This window comes from Nicotiana tomentosiformis, chromosome 7, assembly GCF_000390325.3.
Source record: "Nicotiana tomentosiformis chromosome 7, ASM39032v3, whole genome shotgun sequence".
In the NCBI taxonomy this organism is placed as follows: Eukaryota; Viridiplantae; Streptophyta; class Magnoliopsida; order Solanales; family Solanaceae; genus Nicotiana; species Nicotiana tomentosiformis.
The window spans coordinates 4266029-4279586 of NC_090818.1; the positions used below are offsets into that span (position 1 = coordinate 4266029).

General features: G+C 43.1%; 1 protein-coding gene across 1 annotated transcript; it reads left to right on the forward strand.

The window, feature by feature from the left end:
- Positions 1–1839: 1839 nt before the first annotated feature.
- Positions 1840–2690, forward strand: LOC138895197 (kinesin-like protein KIN-14N). Its single transcript, XM_070179864.1, has 3 exons — positions 1840–2040; positions 2127–2297; positions 2370–2690. The coding sequence occupies exons 1-3, from the start codon at positions 1840–1842 to the stop codon at positions 2688–2690; spliced, it is 693 nt and encodes a 230-aa protein (XP_070035965.1).
- Positions 2691–13558: the final 10868 nt, after the last annotated feature.

Below are 13558 nucleotides of genomic sequence, written 5' to 3' on the forward strand. Positions count from 1 at the left end.
AGCCTGGTCTATTACGAGCTTACTCTCGAGGCAGCTCTTCGTGCCTATGAAATCTGACATGCCCGATTTTGACCGTATACAGATAGTCCTCGCGTTTCTTGAAATAAAATGATAAGAAACGGTTTGAGCCTTGATTTTTCGAAACCTTGATCATGACGCCGTCCTTATGACGTAAGTGACGGATGTGATCGAAACATCCCGCCAGTTCAGTTCAGTTTCCCAAATCATTAATGCATGTCAGTTAGCGGTCGTCCACTAACGCCACCGAACCATCGCTGTGAACCTATAAATACCCGCTCCTTCATTGAATCCAACTTTACTTTTGCTCTAATCAAACGTCTAAGTATTCTCAGTCTTTTCGTCCCCTACTTTTCGCCGTTTGTAGAGCCACCTTCGTTAGCACCGAAACCACCAGTTTTTCATTTTCCTTCGCTCTTCTTTACTTATACAAATGGCGAAAACCTCAAGGACCGTACCGCAGAAGGAGAAAGCTTCTTGCTCCTCTTCCCGGCTATCCGGCGGCAAGGCGCCGGTGGAGCCGCTTCCCCACGAATATGTTCCCGGCCCGTGTACTCTAAAATACGACTTCAAGGTCGAAAACCCTTCATTGATCCTGGGCCGATGTGAGAATGTGTCGATGTACATGTGCTCGATATCGAAGAGCCACCTCGAGGCCGTGAAGAGGGACTGCAACTGGGGTCCCGAGGTCATGGTGCAAATTCCTGCTCCCGAAGAGAGCATCACTGCTTATGTGGAGGGGTTTCTAAGTGTTTACACTTACCCCTTCACATTGGGTCCCCTCGACCCAGTGATTATTGATCTCTATAAAAGATATCAGGTCACCCTCGGCTAAATTCACCCCTTTCTATGGCGCATAGTAATCATGTTGCGCTTCTTCTCTAGCAAGGCCGAGGGGCTAGAGTTTACTCTAATTCACCTCATGCGGTTGTACCGGCCTCGAATTTATCGAGGACTAATCAGGCTCCAACGTCGGGCAACGAAGGCCTTGATCTCGAGCATCGACGTGGACAAGGATCAGGGTTGGATGAGCCATTTTATACGGATGAGGACCCGCGACATTATCCTGGAAGAGAAGATATCGTTCCCTGAGGAGTGGAACTTCGACCGTAAGTGATCTTTTAAACTTTGTTCTTCGTACCTTCTTCGACTTCGCCTGATATACCCTTTCAACATGCAGCTATTCCTTGGATGCCTCAAGCGGTACCTGCCTCGAAGATTGGGTTCGAAAATTAGCCTCAACTTCTATTTATGCCGAACGCGCATGGCATAATTTGGCAAAGGGCAGATGGGAGGCCAAGAACCACGGTAAGGATCTCCTTTTTCATGTTCTGAAACACTTTTTATACTTCATTCGTCACTAATTTTATTTCATGCAAGCCTGACCAAGGATGCCAATTTTAGGCCTTCAATTGGCGAGGAAGAAACCAAGTCCCCGATTCCAAAGCCGGGGGAAGACAAGAAGAGGAAAACTGCCTCGCAGTCCGAGGACCCCAAGCCCAAACCTCAAAGGGTGAGGAGGAAAGTAATCGCTCTCACTCGGTTCAAAAACTGAGAGATGAAGTAGAGGAAGAAGAGGAAAATGCCCCGGCACTGACAGTTTGACCTAGGAAAGCCGTCGAGGTCACCAAACCTTCTGAGACGACGGTGGCTGCTAAAATCAAGCCTCGTGTCGAGGAGGCTTCCAAAAAGAAATCGGGTGAGGATCCCGAATTACCAGAGGTCGAGAGTGTTTCTCGGCCATCTGCAACTACACTAGACAGGGCCAGTTCTGAGACCCCGAAGATCGATCAGAGCGTCCCGAGCGACTTGCTCGGGACCATGAAAGCAGGTCACTTGCCTTCTCTTCCGACTTTTTCTGAGGAGGAACTAAGGGAAGCTCTAGAGTTGAAGACCCCTGATATAGGCGGAGGCTCTAGTGTAGGGGATCCCTTTTGGGATTGCTTTACTGGAGTCGATGATGCCTCTGAGATCAGTGACGCTTCTAATCTTTTAGAAGTGGCCCAACGTCTCTTATCTCGGGTAAGAATTAGTTTACTGCACTTCTTTTCTTTACTCTTTTTTTTCTTTTTCTCTAAATCTGACTTGTGTTTTCCTTTTTTGTATAGGCCTTCGCCAAGTTTCGAGCTGACCTCAGCCAGTGTGAAACCGAGCTCCAAAAGGTGTCGGAGGAGAGGAACGCTCTGAAGCTTCTTTGCGGCCAAAAAGACGAAACTATAAAGGACCTTCAAGCGAATTTGGCCAAGGCTCGTGAGGAAGAGGCCGAACTAGATAAGCAAGTGAGCATCCTTTTGATAAAGTACGGACTCGACCCAACTGTGGAGGCTAATACTTCATTATCTTAGTTGTAGCAAAAGGTTGAAAGGATCGAGCTGCTTCTGGGAGAAGTCGATCAGGTAAAGGCCGATTGTGATCGGTGGAAGGATAATATGGACCGCCTGGCTGTGGAAAAAGAAACTACCTTGGCCAAACGGTCATCGGCCGAGGTTCAACTTCGGGGCGTCAAAGAGAAAAGTTCGACCCAAGCCAAGAGGATCGAGGATCTTGAAATCGGGCTTGTTGAGGCCAAGGCGGATATCGAGAAGACAATGGTCATGGCGGCCAAGTCCATTGCCATGTACCGGGCCGATGTTGAGGCTGCTCAAATACAGCTAAGGGAGGCTTCTGACTGAGAGCAATGGATCATTGACTCGGCAAAGTGTCAATCCCATAAGGAAACCCTCGAGAAAATCCATACTCGAGGTTTTGACCTCTCCGAGGAGATAGCCCAAGCCAAGGTGCTTGAAGCTGAAGCCAAGCAGCTTGCCTCCTTCGATGACGAAGGCGATGATGAAGAAGGCAGTCGAGGCGGATCCGATGAGGGGCCTGAAGGGGAAGTTGCTCCCGGAGAAGAGGTCAAAACTGATCGTAGTTAGGGCTTAATTTCTCGTTTTGTAAGACCTTGATCGGTCTTTTGTACATAACCTTTTTTACCAATATATAATAGAAAAACTTCTTTTGAATGTCTTCTCGGTTTTATGTTCAAACGTGTTTTGTGCTTTTGCCTTGTGAAAATTTTGTTGTTGTAGTCTCTGTAATCGAGTGAACACTAATTCGAACTTTAGAATAAACCCTTAGGTTTTTTAGATGCGCAAGGGCGAGTCCCCGAGCTCAATAATATGCTCGAGCGTTCGGATGGCTTGATCGATACCATGACTGCACTGTTTTTATAACTAAGTTCGAGTATGTTTCGAACTTAGAATAGAGCAAACCCTTAGGTTTTTTATCAAATAATGGGTAATTTTCGAACTTATAGTAACATACCCCTTAAGGTTTTATGGCGGATCCTTGAGCTAAATTCAAGTCAACTTTATTTGAACTCGGAATAGTGGAACCCTTAGGTCCGAGTTGAGTGAGAACAAATTCTCGAACTCTAAATGTATTGGCCCTTAGGACCTTTTAGGTTGGGCCCATATGGCCTCTAAAAGACGGCTATTATTTTCCCCTTTCGTCTTAAAAGACTTAGTAAAAATTTTGTTATGCCTTAGCATGTATTTCTTTTTTTTACCCATTGGGTTGTTTGAGGATCTGATGTCGGTTGAAACCCTTTTGCTTTTTGTGCCTTAGCACATTTGTGTTAAAGATAATTTGATACCTCTTAAGGTTTTTCGAGGGCTGATTTTATCGAAGCCCTTTTGATTATTTGTCGAGGGTAACCTTTTTTAACCGGTTTTTCAGAGAATTTGAAGGCCTATCGTTATTGCGAAATTCGGAAGTCTCTGATCCACGTTATTTAGGTCGTAGCCTTTAGTTTGGTTGTGGCCTTCGGGTATGTATTTTGGCTGTAGCCTTCGGGTATGCCTCTTGGGCTTATTTCCCAATAACATTTCGAACTAGTTTGAAATGTAAGTCCCCGAGAATGGTTACCTTAGCCTATAGATCGAGGAGTGCCTCTTTGAGGTCTTATGAATTTGAGTTTAGATAACTCGAATATGCCTATCGTCGATGGTAGTCCCCAAGTGTATATTTGCATTTTGGCTCTTGAGCCATTTCTCACAATATCATAAACATGAGGTTTGTATAGTAGAGGATTTTTTTCGAGACACAAAATGTTTAAATGAAGAGAGAATGCTTCTTTGAATAGTTTATACATGCGCACATGTTTTGCCATCGAGGCTCGACTAATTTATATGGACACGGTTCACTTGACCGTTTGGCCCATTACAAAGCTTCCCTATCGAGGTCCTTTGACATGAAGTACTATTCTCGAGAATACAACATCCGAGGGTGATGACCTCCAGTATTCGAGGTTGATTGCAAAGAAGCCTTGGATACTGTTGAATTGTCCTCAGGTAGCACATAATTGTTGCCTCATTAAAAACCTCGCCGGAAAAACCCATTTGGGATAAAAACCGATCTAAGGAAAAAAGAGTGCAACGCGTACTTTAAAACCCGAGGTCTCGATGTCTTTGGTCGAACTCCTGCAATGAGTTAGTGTCGAATATATATAAACGAAAGAAGGGAGAAAGTCATACCTTAACAATAATATCGTTTGAGAAGTGATATGTTCCAGTTGCTTGACAGTGGTTCGCCGTCTATCGTAACGAGTTTATAAGACCCTTTTTTTGACTATATCGAGGACTTGATAGGATCCTTCCCAATTCGGGCCGAGCTTCTCTTTATTAGGATCTCGAGTGTTGATGGTGACCTTCCTTAGGTCTAAGTCCCCGACCCTGAAGTGGCGAAGGTTGGTTCTTCTATTGTAGTACCTTTCGATTCGTTGCTTTTGTACAGCCATTCGAACGAGTGCCGCTTCTTGTTTTTCATCTAATAATTCGAGGCTAGTATTCATAGCCTCATGGTTTGATTCCTCCGTTGCATGTCAAAACCTGGCACTGGGTTCTTCGACTTCGACTGGAATCAAAGCTTCGGAGCCATATACTAAGGAAATTGGAGTTGCCCCTGTACTGGACTTCGATGTTGTTCGATATGCCCAAAGGACTTCGGGTAGAATTTCTCTCCACTTCCCTTTAGCTTCGTTCAACCTTTTCTTCAGGTTTTAGATGATAGTCTTGTTCGTCGATTCGGCTTGTCCGTTCCCACTTAGGTGATACGGTGTTAACAATATCCTTTTTATTTTATGGTCTTCGAGAAATTTCGTCACTTTAATGCCGATAAATTGTTTACCATTGCCGCATACTATTTCTGCGGGTATCCCAAATCGACACATAATGTGATCCTAGATGAAGTCTATAATCTCTTTTTCTCTCACTTTCTCGAACGCCTGTGCTTCAACCCATTTAGAAAAATAGTCAGTCATAAATAAAATAAATTTAGCTTTACCTGGGGCCGATGGAAGAGGGCCGGCGATATCCATCCCTCATTTCTTGAATGGCCATGAGGATAGGACTGAATGAAGTTGTTCTCCGGGCTGATGGATCATCGGTGCAAACCTTTGACATTTATCGCATTTTCGAACAAACTCCTTAGTATCTTTTTCCATGCTATCCCAGTAGTATCCTTCTCTAATGATTTTGTGAATCAGTGATTCGGCACCGGAGTGGTTCCCACAAGTGCCTTCATGGACCTCTCATAAAACATAATTGGTGCCTCCTGGTCCTAAGCACACTGCCAATGGTCCATCGAATGTTCTTCTGTATAATGTTCCATCTTCAGCCAATGTGAATCGAGCAGCTTTGGTTCGTAGGGTTCTCGACTCTTTAGGGTCCGATGGGAGCTTTCCATTCTTCAAGTATTCAATATACTTATTACTCCAATCCCAGGTTAAGCTTGTAGAGTTTATCTCGACATGACCTTCCTCGATCACAGATCTCGAGAGTTGAACGACAGTCCCCGAGCTGATCTCATCTTCCTCGACCGATAACCCCAAGTTTGCAAGTGCATCAGCCTCACTGTTTGTTCTCGAGATACATGCTGTAAAGTCCATTCCTTGAAACGGTACAAAGTTACCTGCAGCTTGTCCAAATACCTTTGCATTTTATCCTCTAAAACTTTGAAGGTTTTGTTTACTTGGTTCACCACCAGTAAAGAGTCACACTTGGCTTCAATGACTTCTGCCCCCAAGCTTTTAGCTAGCTCGAGACCTGCAATCATGGCCTCGTACTCGGCCTCATTGTTAGTCAACCTAGAAGTTTTGATAGATTTCCTAATAGTGATACCCGTGGGCGGCTTCAAAACGATGCCTAGCCTGGACCCCTTCACATTTGAAGCACCGTCTGTGAAAAGGGTCCATACCCCCGATGACGTACCCGGTTTTAACAAGAGTTTCTTTTCAACTTCGGGTACGAGGGTTGGTGCGAAATCGTCCACGAAGTTCGCTAAAATTTGAGACTTGATGGCCATCCGAGGTTGATATTCAATGTCGTACCCACTGAGTTCGACGGCCCATTTGGCCAATCGGCCCGATAGTTCGGGCTTGTGCAAAATATTATGAAGTGGATAAGTGGTTAATACACATATTGGGTGACATTGAAAGTATGGTCTTAACTTTCTAGAGGCGCTTATCAGTGCAAGTGTTAATTTTTCTAAGTGTGGATATCTAGTTTATGCTTCTCCTAAGGTTCGACTTACATAATAAATTGCATACCTTGCTCTTCTCGAACTAGGACACCACTTACCGCAATTTTCGATACTGCCAAGTACAAGTAAAGCTTCTCATATGCCTTTGGAGTGTGAAGCAGTGGTGGGCTCGATAGGTATCACTTCAACTCTTCCAATGCCTTTTGGCATTCTGGGGTCCAGGCGAAATTGTTCTTCTTTTTGAGTAAAGAGAAAAATCTGTGGCTTCGATCCGATGACCTCGAAATGAATCGGCCTAAGGCAGCTATTCGCCCAGTTAGCCTCTGTACGACTTTTACACTATCCACAATGGTGATGTCTTCGATGGCCTTGATTTTATCGGGGTTGATCTCGATTCCCCGAATCGATACCATGAAGCCAAGGAACTTGCCCGAACCAACCCCGAAAGCACATTTCTCGGGGTTGAGCTTAAAATCTCGAACGTTTCCTGCAAATGAGCCAAATGGTCCTATACGCGCAGGGACTTAACTAGCATGTCATCAATATAAACCTCCATTGATTTACCTATTTGTTCTTCGAACATTTTATTCACTAGGCGTTGGTAAGTAGTTCCTGCAGTTTTTAGCCCGAAGGGCATTACATTATAAGAATATGTTCCATACTTGGTGATAAATGAAGTTTTTGCTTGGTCTTCCGGGTTCATTTGGATTTGATTGTACCCGGAATAGGCATCGACAAAAGTAAGGATCTCGTGGCTGGCTATGGCATCGATCATGCGATCGATGTTAGGCAGTGGAAAAGAATCTTTGGGGCACGCCTTGTTTAAATCCTTATAATCTACACACATTCTAAGTTTATCCCTTTTTTTAGGGACTACAACTACATTGGCTAACCATTCGGGATATTTCACCTCCCGAATGGATCCTATTTTGAGAAGTTTAGTTACCTCGTCCTTTATGAATGCATGCTTTACTTCGGACTGGGGTTTTCTCTTTTGCTTCACCGGTTTGAATCTAGGGTCCAGGCTTAGCTGATGTGTCGTTACCTCTGGTGGAATCCCTGTCATGTCTAAATGGGACCATGCAAAATAATCTATGTTATCAACAAGAAATTGAATAAGTTTTTTCCTGAGTTCGGGGGTTAATCCCGTTCCCAGGTATACCTTTCGCTCGGGCAGGTACTCGATCAATACAACCCGTTCCAGCTTTTCGATTGTTAATTTGGTGGCGTCAGTATCTTCGGGAAAAACAAAAGTTCGAGGGGTCAGAAAATCCTCCTCTTCTTCTATCTCCCGCTTCCTCAATTCGGTCGAGGCTGGTGGCTGTGATTGTTATTTAACTTCCTATTTATATTTGATATTTGACCTTTCCGAGGCTGATAGTGTCAATATCGGTGTTACTTCATCGACCGCAAATATTTCTTTTGCAGCATGCTGCTCCCCGTATACTGTTTTTACACCGTCTGATGTCGGAAATTTTATCATTTAGTGGAGAGTCGAAGGGACTGATCTCATATTGTGGATCCAAGGCCTTCCGAGTAGGGCATTGCACCTCATGTCACCCTCGATCACGTGGAACTTAGTATCTTGAATGGTTCCAGCCACGTTCACCTGTAGAATAATATCCCCTTTAGTTGTTTCACTGGCCATATTGAAGCCGTTTAGGACCCGAGCTGCGAGCACGATTTGATTTTGTAGGCAGAGCTGCTCCACGACCCTCGATCGGATGATATTCGCCGAGCTACCTGGATCCACTAAAACATGTTGAACTTGAACTTTATTTAATAAGATAGAAATTACCAGAGCGTCGTTGTGGGGATGAGAAACGCCTTCTGCTTCTTCGTCGTTGAATGATAAAGTAATTTCGGGCACATAATCTCGGGTTCGTTTTCTCTAGTGATTGATACCTTAGTGCGTTTGAATATGGGTCCCTGTGGAATCTCGACCCCACCGACGATCATATGAATGACATGTTGGGGTTCCTCCTGTTCACTTTTCCTGTTGGCGTCTCTTTCTCTGAAATAATTCTTGGCTCGATTGCTGAGGAACTCTCGAAGGTGGCCCTCATTTAATGGACGGGCTACCTCATCCCTTAATTGCCTGCAATCCTCGGTTTTGTAACCATGCATGCCATGATACTTGCATATCAAATTTGGGTTTCTTTGAGAAGGATCAGTTTGTATGGGTCTGGGCCACCTAGTATCTTTGATCCTTCCGATTGCCGATACAATGCTTGATGCATTAATGCTGAAGTTATATTCCGATAACCGAGGTGCTTCTGTGGGATCGGCGTACTTGTCAAAACCACTCTTGCTCATAATTCCCCGAGAATTCTGTCCTCGATCACTTCTCCGATCGTTCCGAGCGGAATTACGTCCTAAATCATTATCCTTATTGTTCCTTCGATCTGCGGTATATGGTTGATATCGGTCTTTGTTCGACCTTGGCTCCCTGTCGATGTCCCTCTGATTTTTAACTGCTGACATGTTAGGATGTGCTAAACCAGAAGGAGCTCCCAATTGATCATCCTCGACCCTGATCTTCGATTGGTATCGATTGTGCACATCTGCCCAAGTTACAGCTGGATATTCGATCAAATTTTGTTTCAACTGACGTGATGCTACCGAACTCCACTCATTCAACCCTTGGGTGAAATCTTGAACGGCCCAATCATCTGTGACCGGTGGCAACTCCATGCGTTCCATTTGAAATTGGGACACGAACTCCCTTAGCATTTCATTATCCCTTTGTCATACATTGAAAAGGTATGATTTCCTCGTTGCGACCTTTATGGCCCCGGCATGTGCCTTTACGAAAGAATATGCTAACATGGCAAATGAGTCAATTGAATTTGGTGGCAGGTTGTGATACCAAATCATTCCTCCCTTCGAAAGGGTCTCTCCGAATTTTTTCAACAGCACAGATTCGATTTCATCATCCTCTAAATCGTTACCCTTGATAGCGCATGTATATGAAGTAACATGCTCGTTGGGATCTATGGTACCATTATATTTGGGTATGTCTGGCATACGAAACTTCTTTGGAATAGGCTTCAGAGTCGCACTTGGAGGAAAGGGTTTTTGTACAAACTTCTTTGAATCCATCCCTTTCAAGATTGGCGGTGCCCCTGGTATCTGATCAACTCGAGGGTTGTATGTCTCCATTTTTTTTATTGTTGGCTTCGATTCTCTTCTCCCCTGATTCAATTCTTTTGGTGAGCTCCTCCAGCATTTTAATTATCGTAGGATCAGTCCCCGATTCGTTACCATTCGGCCTCTCCGGTACTGGCTCGGTACGGCGAGTAATTTCCGATTCGACCCTATTCGGAGCTCTATGCTAATTTGGTAATTGAGAAATAGCGGCTTGCTGAGCCTGAAGCATCTCGAATATTACTTGTACACTAACTCCCTCATCTCCTCTGCCCTGTGTTCCTTGGCCACTAGATCGGCCTTCTCTGCGTACACTCCCATCGAGATCTACGCCTAGGTCCGCATTTAGAGCAACGTACGAACTGACATCGATGGGGTTGGAAACCGGTGCTCCCCCGTGATTAGCCTGTGGCACTTCGATTCCTAGAGCAATCACATTTTCATTTTCACCATGGAATCCGAGGCCATTGTCACCGTGTGTGGATGTGTTTTGTGAGTTTGACATGTTTTAACCTGAAAGCAAAGATACTTGACAAGAACGAGCGTAAAATAGTGTATTTCACCAGAATCAGTACCGAAAAATCACTATTATCCTTAGCCCACGATGGGCGCCAAACTGTTTACCCTAAAATTCGAGTAACAGTTAAACTTATTTAGTGGTTTTAAGGATACGTGATTTAATCCAATACTAATTGATAAACAAGGAATTGAATAGATAATCTGAATAGTAAAATAAATCAAACCAGTGTTCTAGCAGTGCTTTCGACATCGATTCGCGATGGTATCGAGGTTGGGTAAGAAGAACAGTAAAGAAAAAAAAATAAACAATGATGAACAATAATAGATAGTAAGTGCAATAGAGAGAAACATCTTTGTATATGTTTTTCAGTGAATCAAATAGGTAAATTAATGGAGGTTTATATTAATGACATGCTAGTTAAGTCCCTGCGCGCAGAGGACCATTTGGCTTATTTCCATGAAACGTTCGAGATTTTAAGAAAATACAACACGAAGCTCAACCCCGAGAAATGTGCTTTCGGGGATGGTTTACCCTAAAATTCGAGTAACAATTGAACTTATTTAGTGATTTTAAGGATACGTGATTTAATCCAATACCAATTGATAAACAAGGAATTGAATAGATAATCTGAATAGTAAAATAAATCAAACTAGTATTCTAGTAGTACTTTCGACCTCGATTCGGGATGGTCTCGAGGTTGGGTAAGAAGAACAGTAAAGAACAGAAAATAAACAATGATGAACAGTAATAGATAGTAAGTGAAATAGAGAGCAGCGCTTTTGTATATGTTTTTCAGTGAATCCATCCCTTTCAAGATTGGCGGTGCCCCTGGTATCTGATCAACTCGAGGGTTGTATGTCTCTATTTTTTTATTGTTGGCTTCGATTCTCTTCTCCCATGATTCAATTCTTTTGGTGAGCTCCTCCAGCATTTTAATTATCGCAGGATCAGTCCCCGATTCGTTACCATTCGGCCTCTCCGGTACTGGCTCGGTACGGCGAGTAATATCCGATTCGACCCTATTCGGAGCTCTATGCTGATTTTGTAACTGAGCAATAGCGGCTTGCTGAGCTTGAAGAATCTCGAATATTACTTGGAGACCGACTCCCTCGTCTCCTCTGCCATGTGTTCCTTGGCCACTAGATCGGCCTTTTCTGCGTACACTCCCATCGAGATCTGCGCCTAGGTCCGTATTTAGAGCAACGTGCGAACTGACATCGATGGGGTTGGCAACCGGTGCTCCCCCGTGATTAGCCTGTGGCACTTCGATTCCTAGAGCAATCACATTTTCGTTTTCACCATGGAATCTGAGGCCATTGTCACCGTGTGTGGATGCGTTTTGTGAGTTTGACATATTTTAATGTGAAAGCAAAGATACTTGACAAGAACAAGTGTAAAATAGTGTGTTTCACCAGAATCAGTACTGAAAAATTACTATTATCCTTAGCCCCACGGTGGGCACCAAACTGTTTACCCTAAAATTCGAGTACCAATTAAACTTATTTAGTGATTTTAAGGATACGTAATTTAATCCAATACCAATTGATAAACAAAGAATTGAATAGATAATCTGAATAGTAAAATAAATCAAACCAGAGTTCTAGCAGTACTTTCGACATTGATTCGGGATGGTCTCGAGGTTGGGTAAGAAGAACAGTAAAGAATAGAAAATAAACAATGATAAACAGTAATAGATAGTAAGTGAAATAGAGAGCAGCATTTTTGTATATGTTTTTCAGTGAATCAAATAGGTAAATCAATGGAGGTTTATATTAATGACATGCTAGTTAAGTCCCTGCGCGCAGAGGACCATTTGGCTTATTTCCATGAAACGTTCGAGATTTTAAGAAAATACAACACGAAGCTCAACCCCGAGAAATGTGCTTTCGGGGATGGTTTACCCTAAAATTTGAGTAACAATTGAACTTATTTAGTGATTTTAAGGATACGTGATTTAATCCAATACTAATTGATAAACAAGGAATTGAATAGATAATCTAAATAGTAAAATAAATCAAACTAGTATTCTAGTAGTACTTTCGACCTCGATTCGGGATAGTCTCGAGGTTGGGTAAGAAGAACAGTAAAGAACAGAAAATAAACAATGATGAACAGTAATAGATAGTAAGTGAAATAGAGAGTAGCGGTTTTGTATATGTTTTCAGTAAATCCATCCCTTTCAAGATTGGCGGTGCCCCCGGTATCTCATCAACTCGAGAGTTGTATGTCTCCATTTTTTTATCGTTGGCTTCGATTCTCTTCTCCCCTGATTCAATTCTTTTGGTGAGCTCCTCCAGCATTTTAATTATCGCAGGATCAGTCCCCGATTCGTTACCATTCAGCCTCTCCGGCACTAGCTCGGTAAGGCAAGTAATTTTCGACTCGACCCTATTCGTAGCTCTATGTTGATTTTGTAACTGAGCAATAGCGGCTTGCTGAGCCTGAAGCATCTCGAATATTACTTTGAGACTGACTCCCTCGTCTCCTCTGCCCTGTGTTCCTTGGCCACTAGATCGGCCTTCTCTGCGTACACTCCCATTGAGATCTACGCCTAAGTCCGCATTTAGAGCAACATGTGAACTGACATCGATGGGGTTGGCAACCGGTGCTCCCCCGTGATTAGCCTGTGGCACTTTGATTCCTAGAGCAATCACATTTTCGTTTTCACCATGGAATCCGAGGCCATTGTCACCGTGTGTGAATGCGTTTTGTGAGTTTGACATGTTTTAACGTGAAAGCAAATATACTTGACAAGAACAAGCGTAAAATAGTGTGTTTCACCAAAATCAGTACTGAAAAATCACTATTATCCTTAGCCCCGCGATGGGCGCCAAACTGTTTACCCTAAAATTCGAGTAACAATTAAATTTATTTAGTGGTTTTAAGGATACATTATTTAATTCAATACTAATTGATAAACAAGGAATTGAATGGATAATTTAAATAGTAAAATAAATCAAACTAGTGTTCTAGCAGTGCTTTCGACCTCGATTCGGGATGGTCTCGAGGTTGGGTAAGAAGAACAGTAAAGAACACAAAATAAACAATGATGAACAGTAATAGATAGTATGTGAAATAGAGAGCAGCGTTTTTGTATATGTTTTTCAGTGAATCCGTCCCTTTCAAGATTGGCGGTGCCCCCGGTATCTGATCAACTCAAGAATTGTATGTCTCCACTTTTTTATCGTTGGATCACTATTATTCTTAACCCCACGGTGGGCGCCAAACTGTTTACCCTAAAATTCGAGTAACAATTAAACTTATTTAGTGGTTTTAACTTTTAAGGATACGTGATTTAATCCAATACCAATTGATAAACCAGGAATTGAATAGATAATCTGAATAGTAAAATAA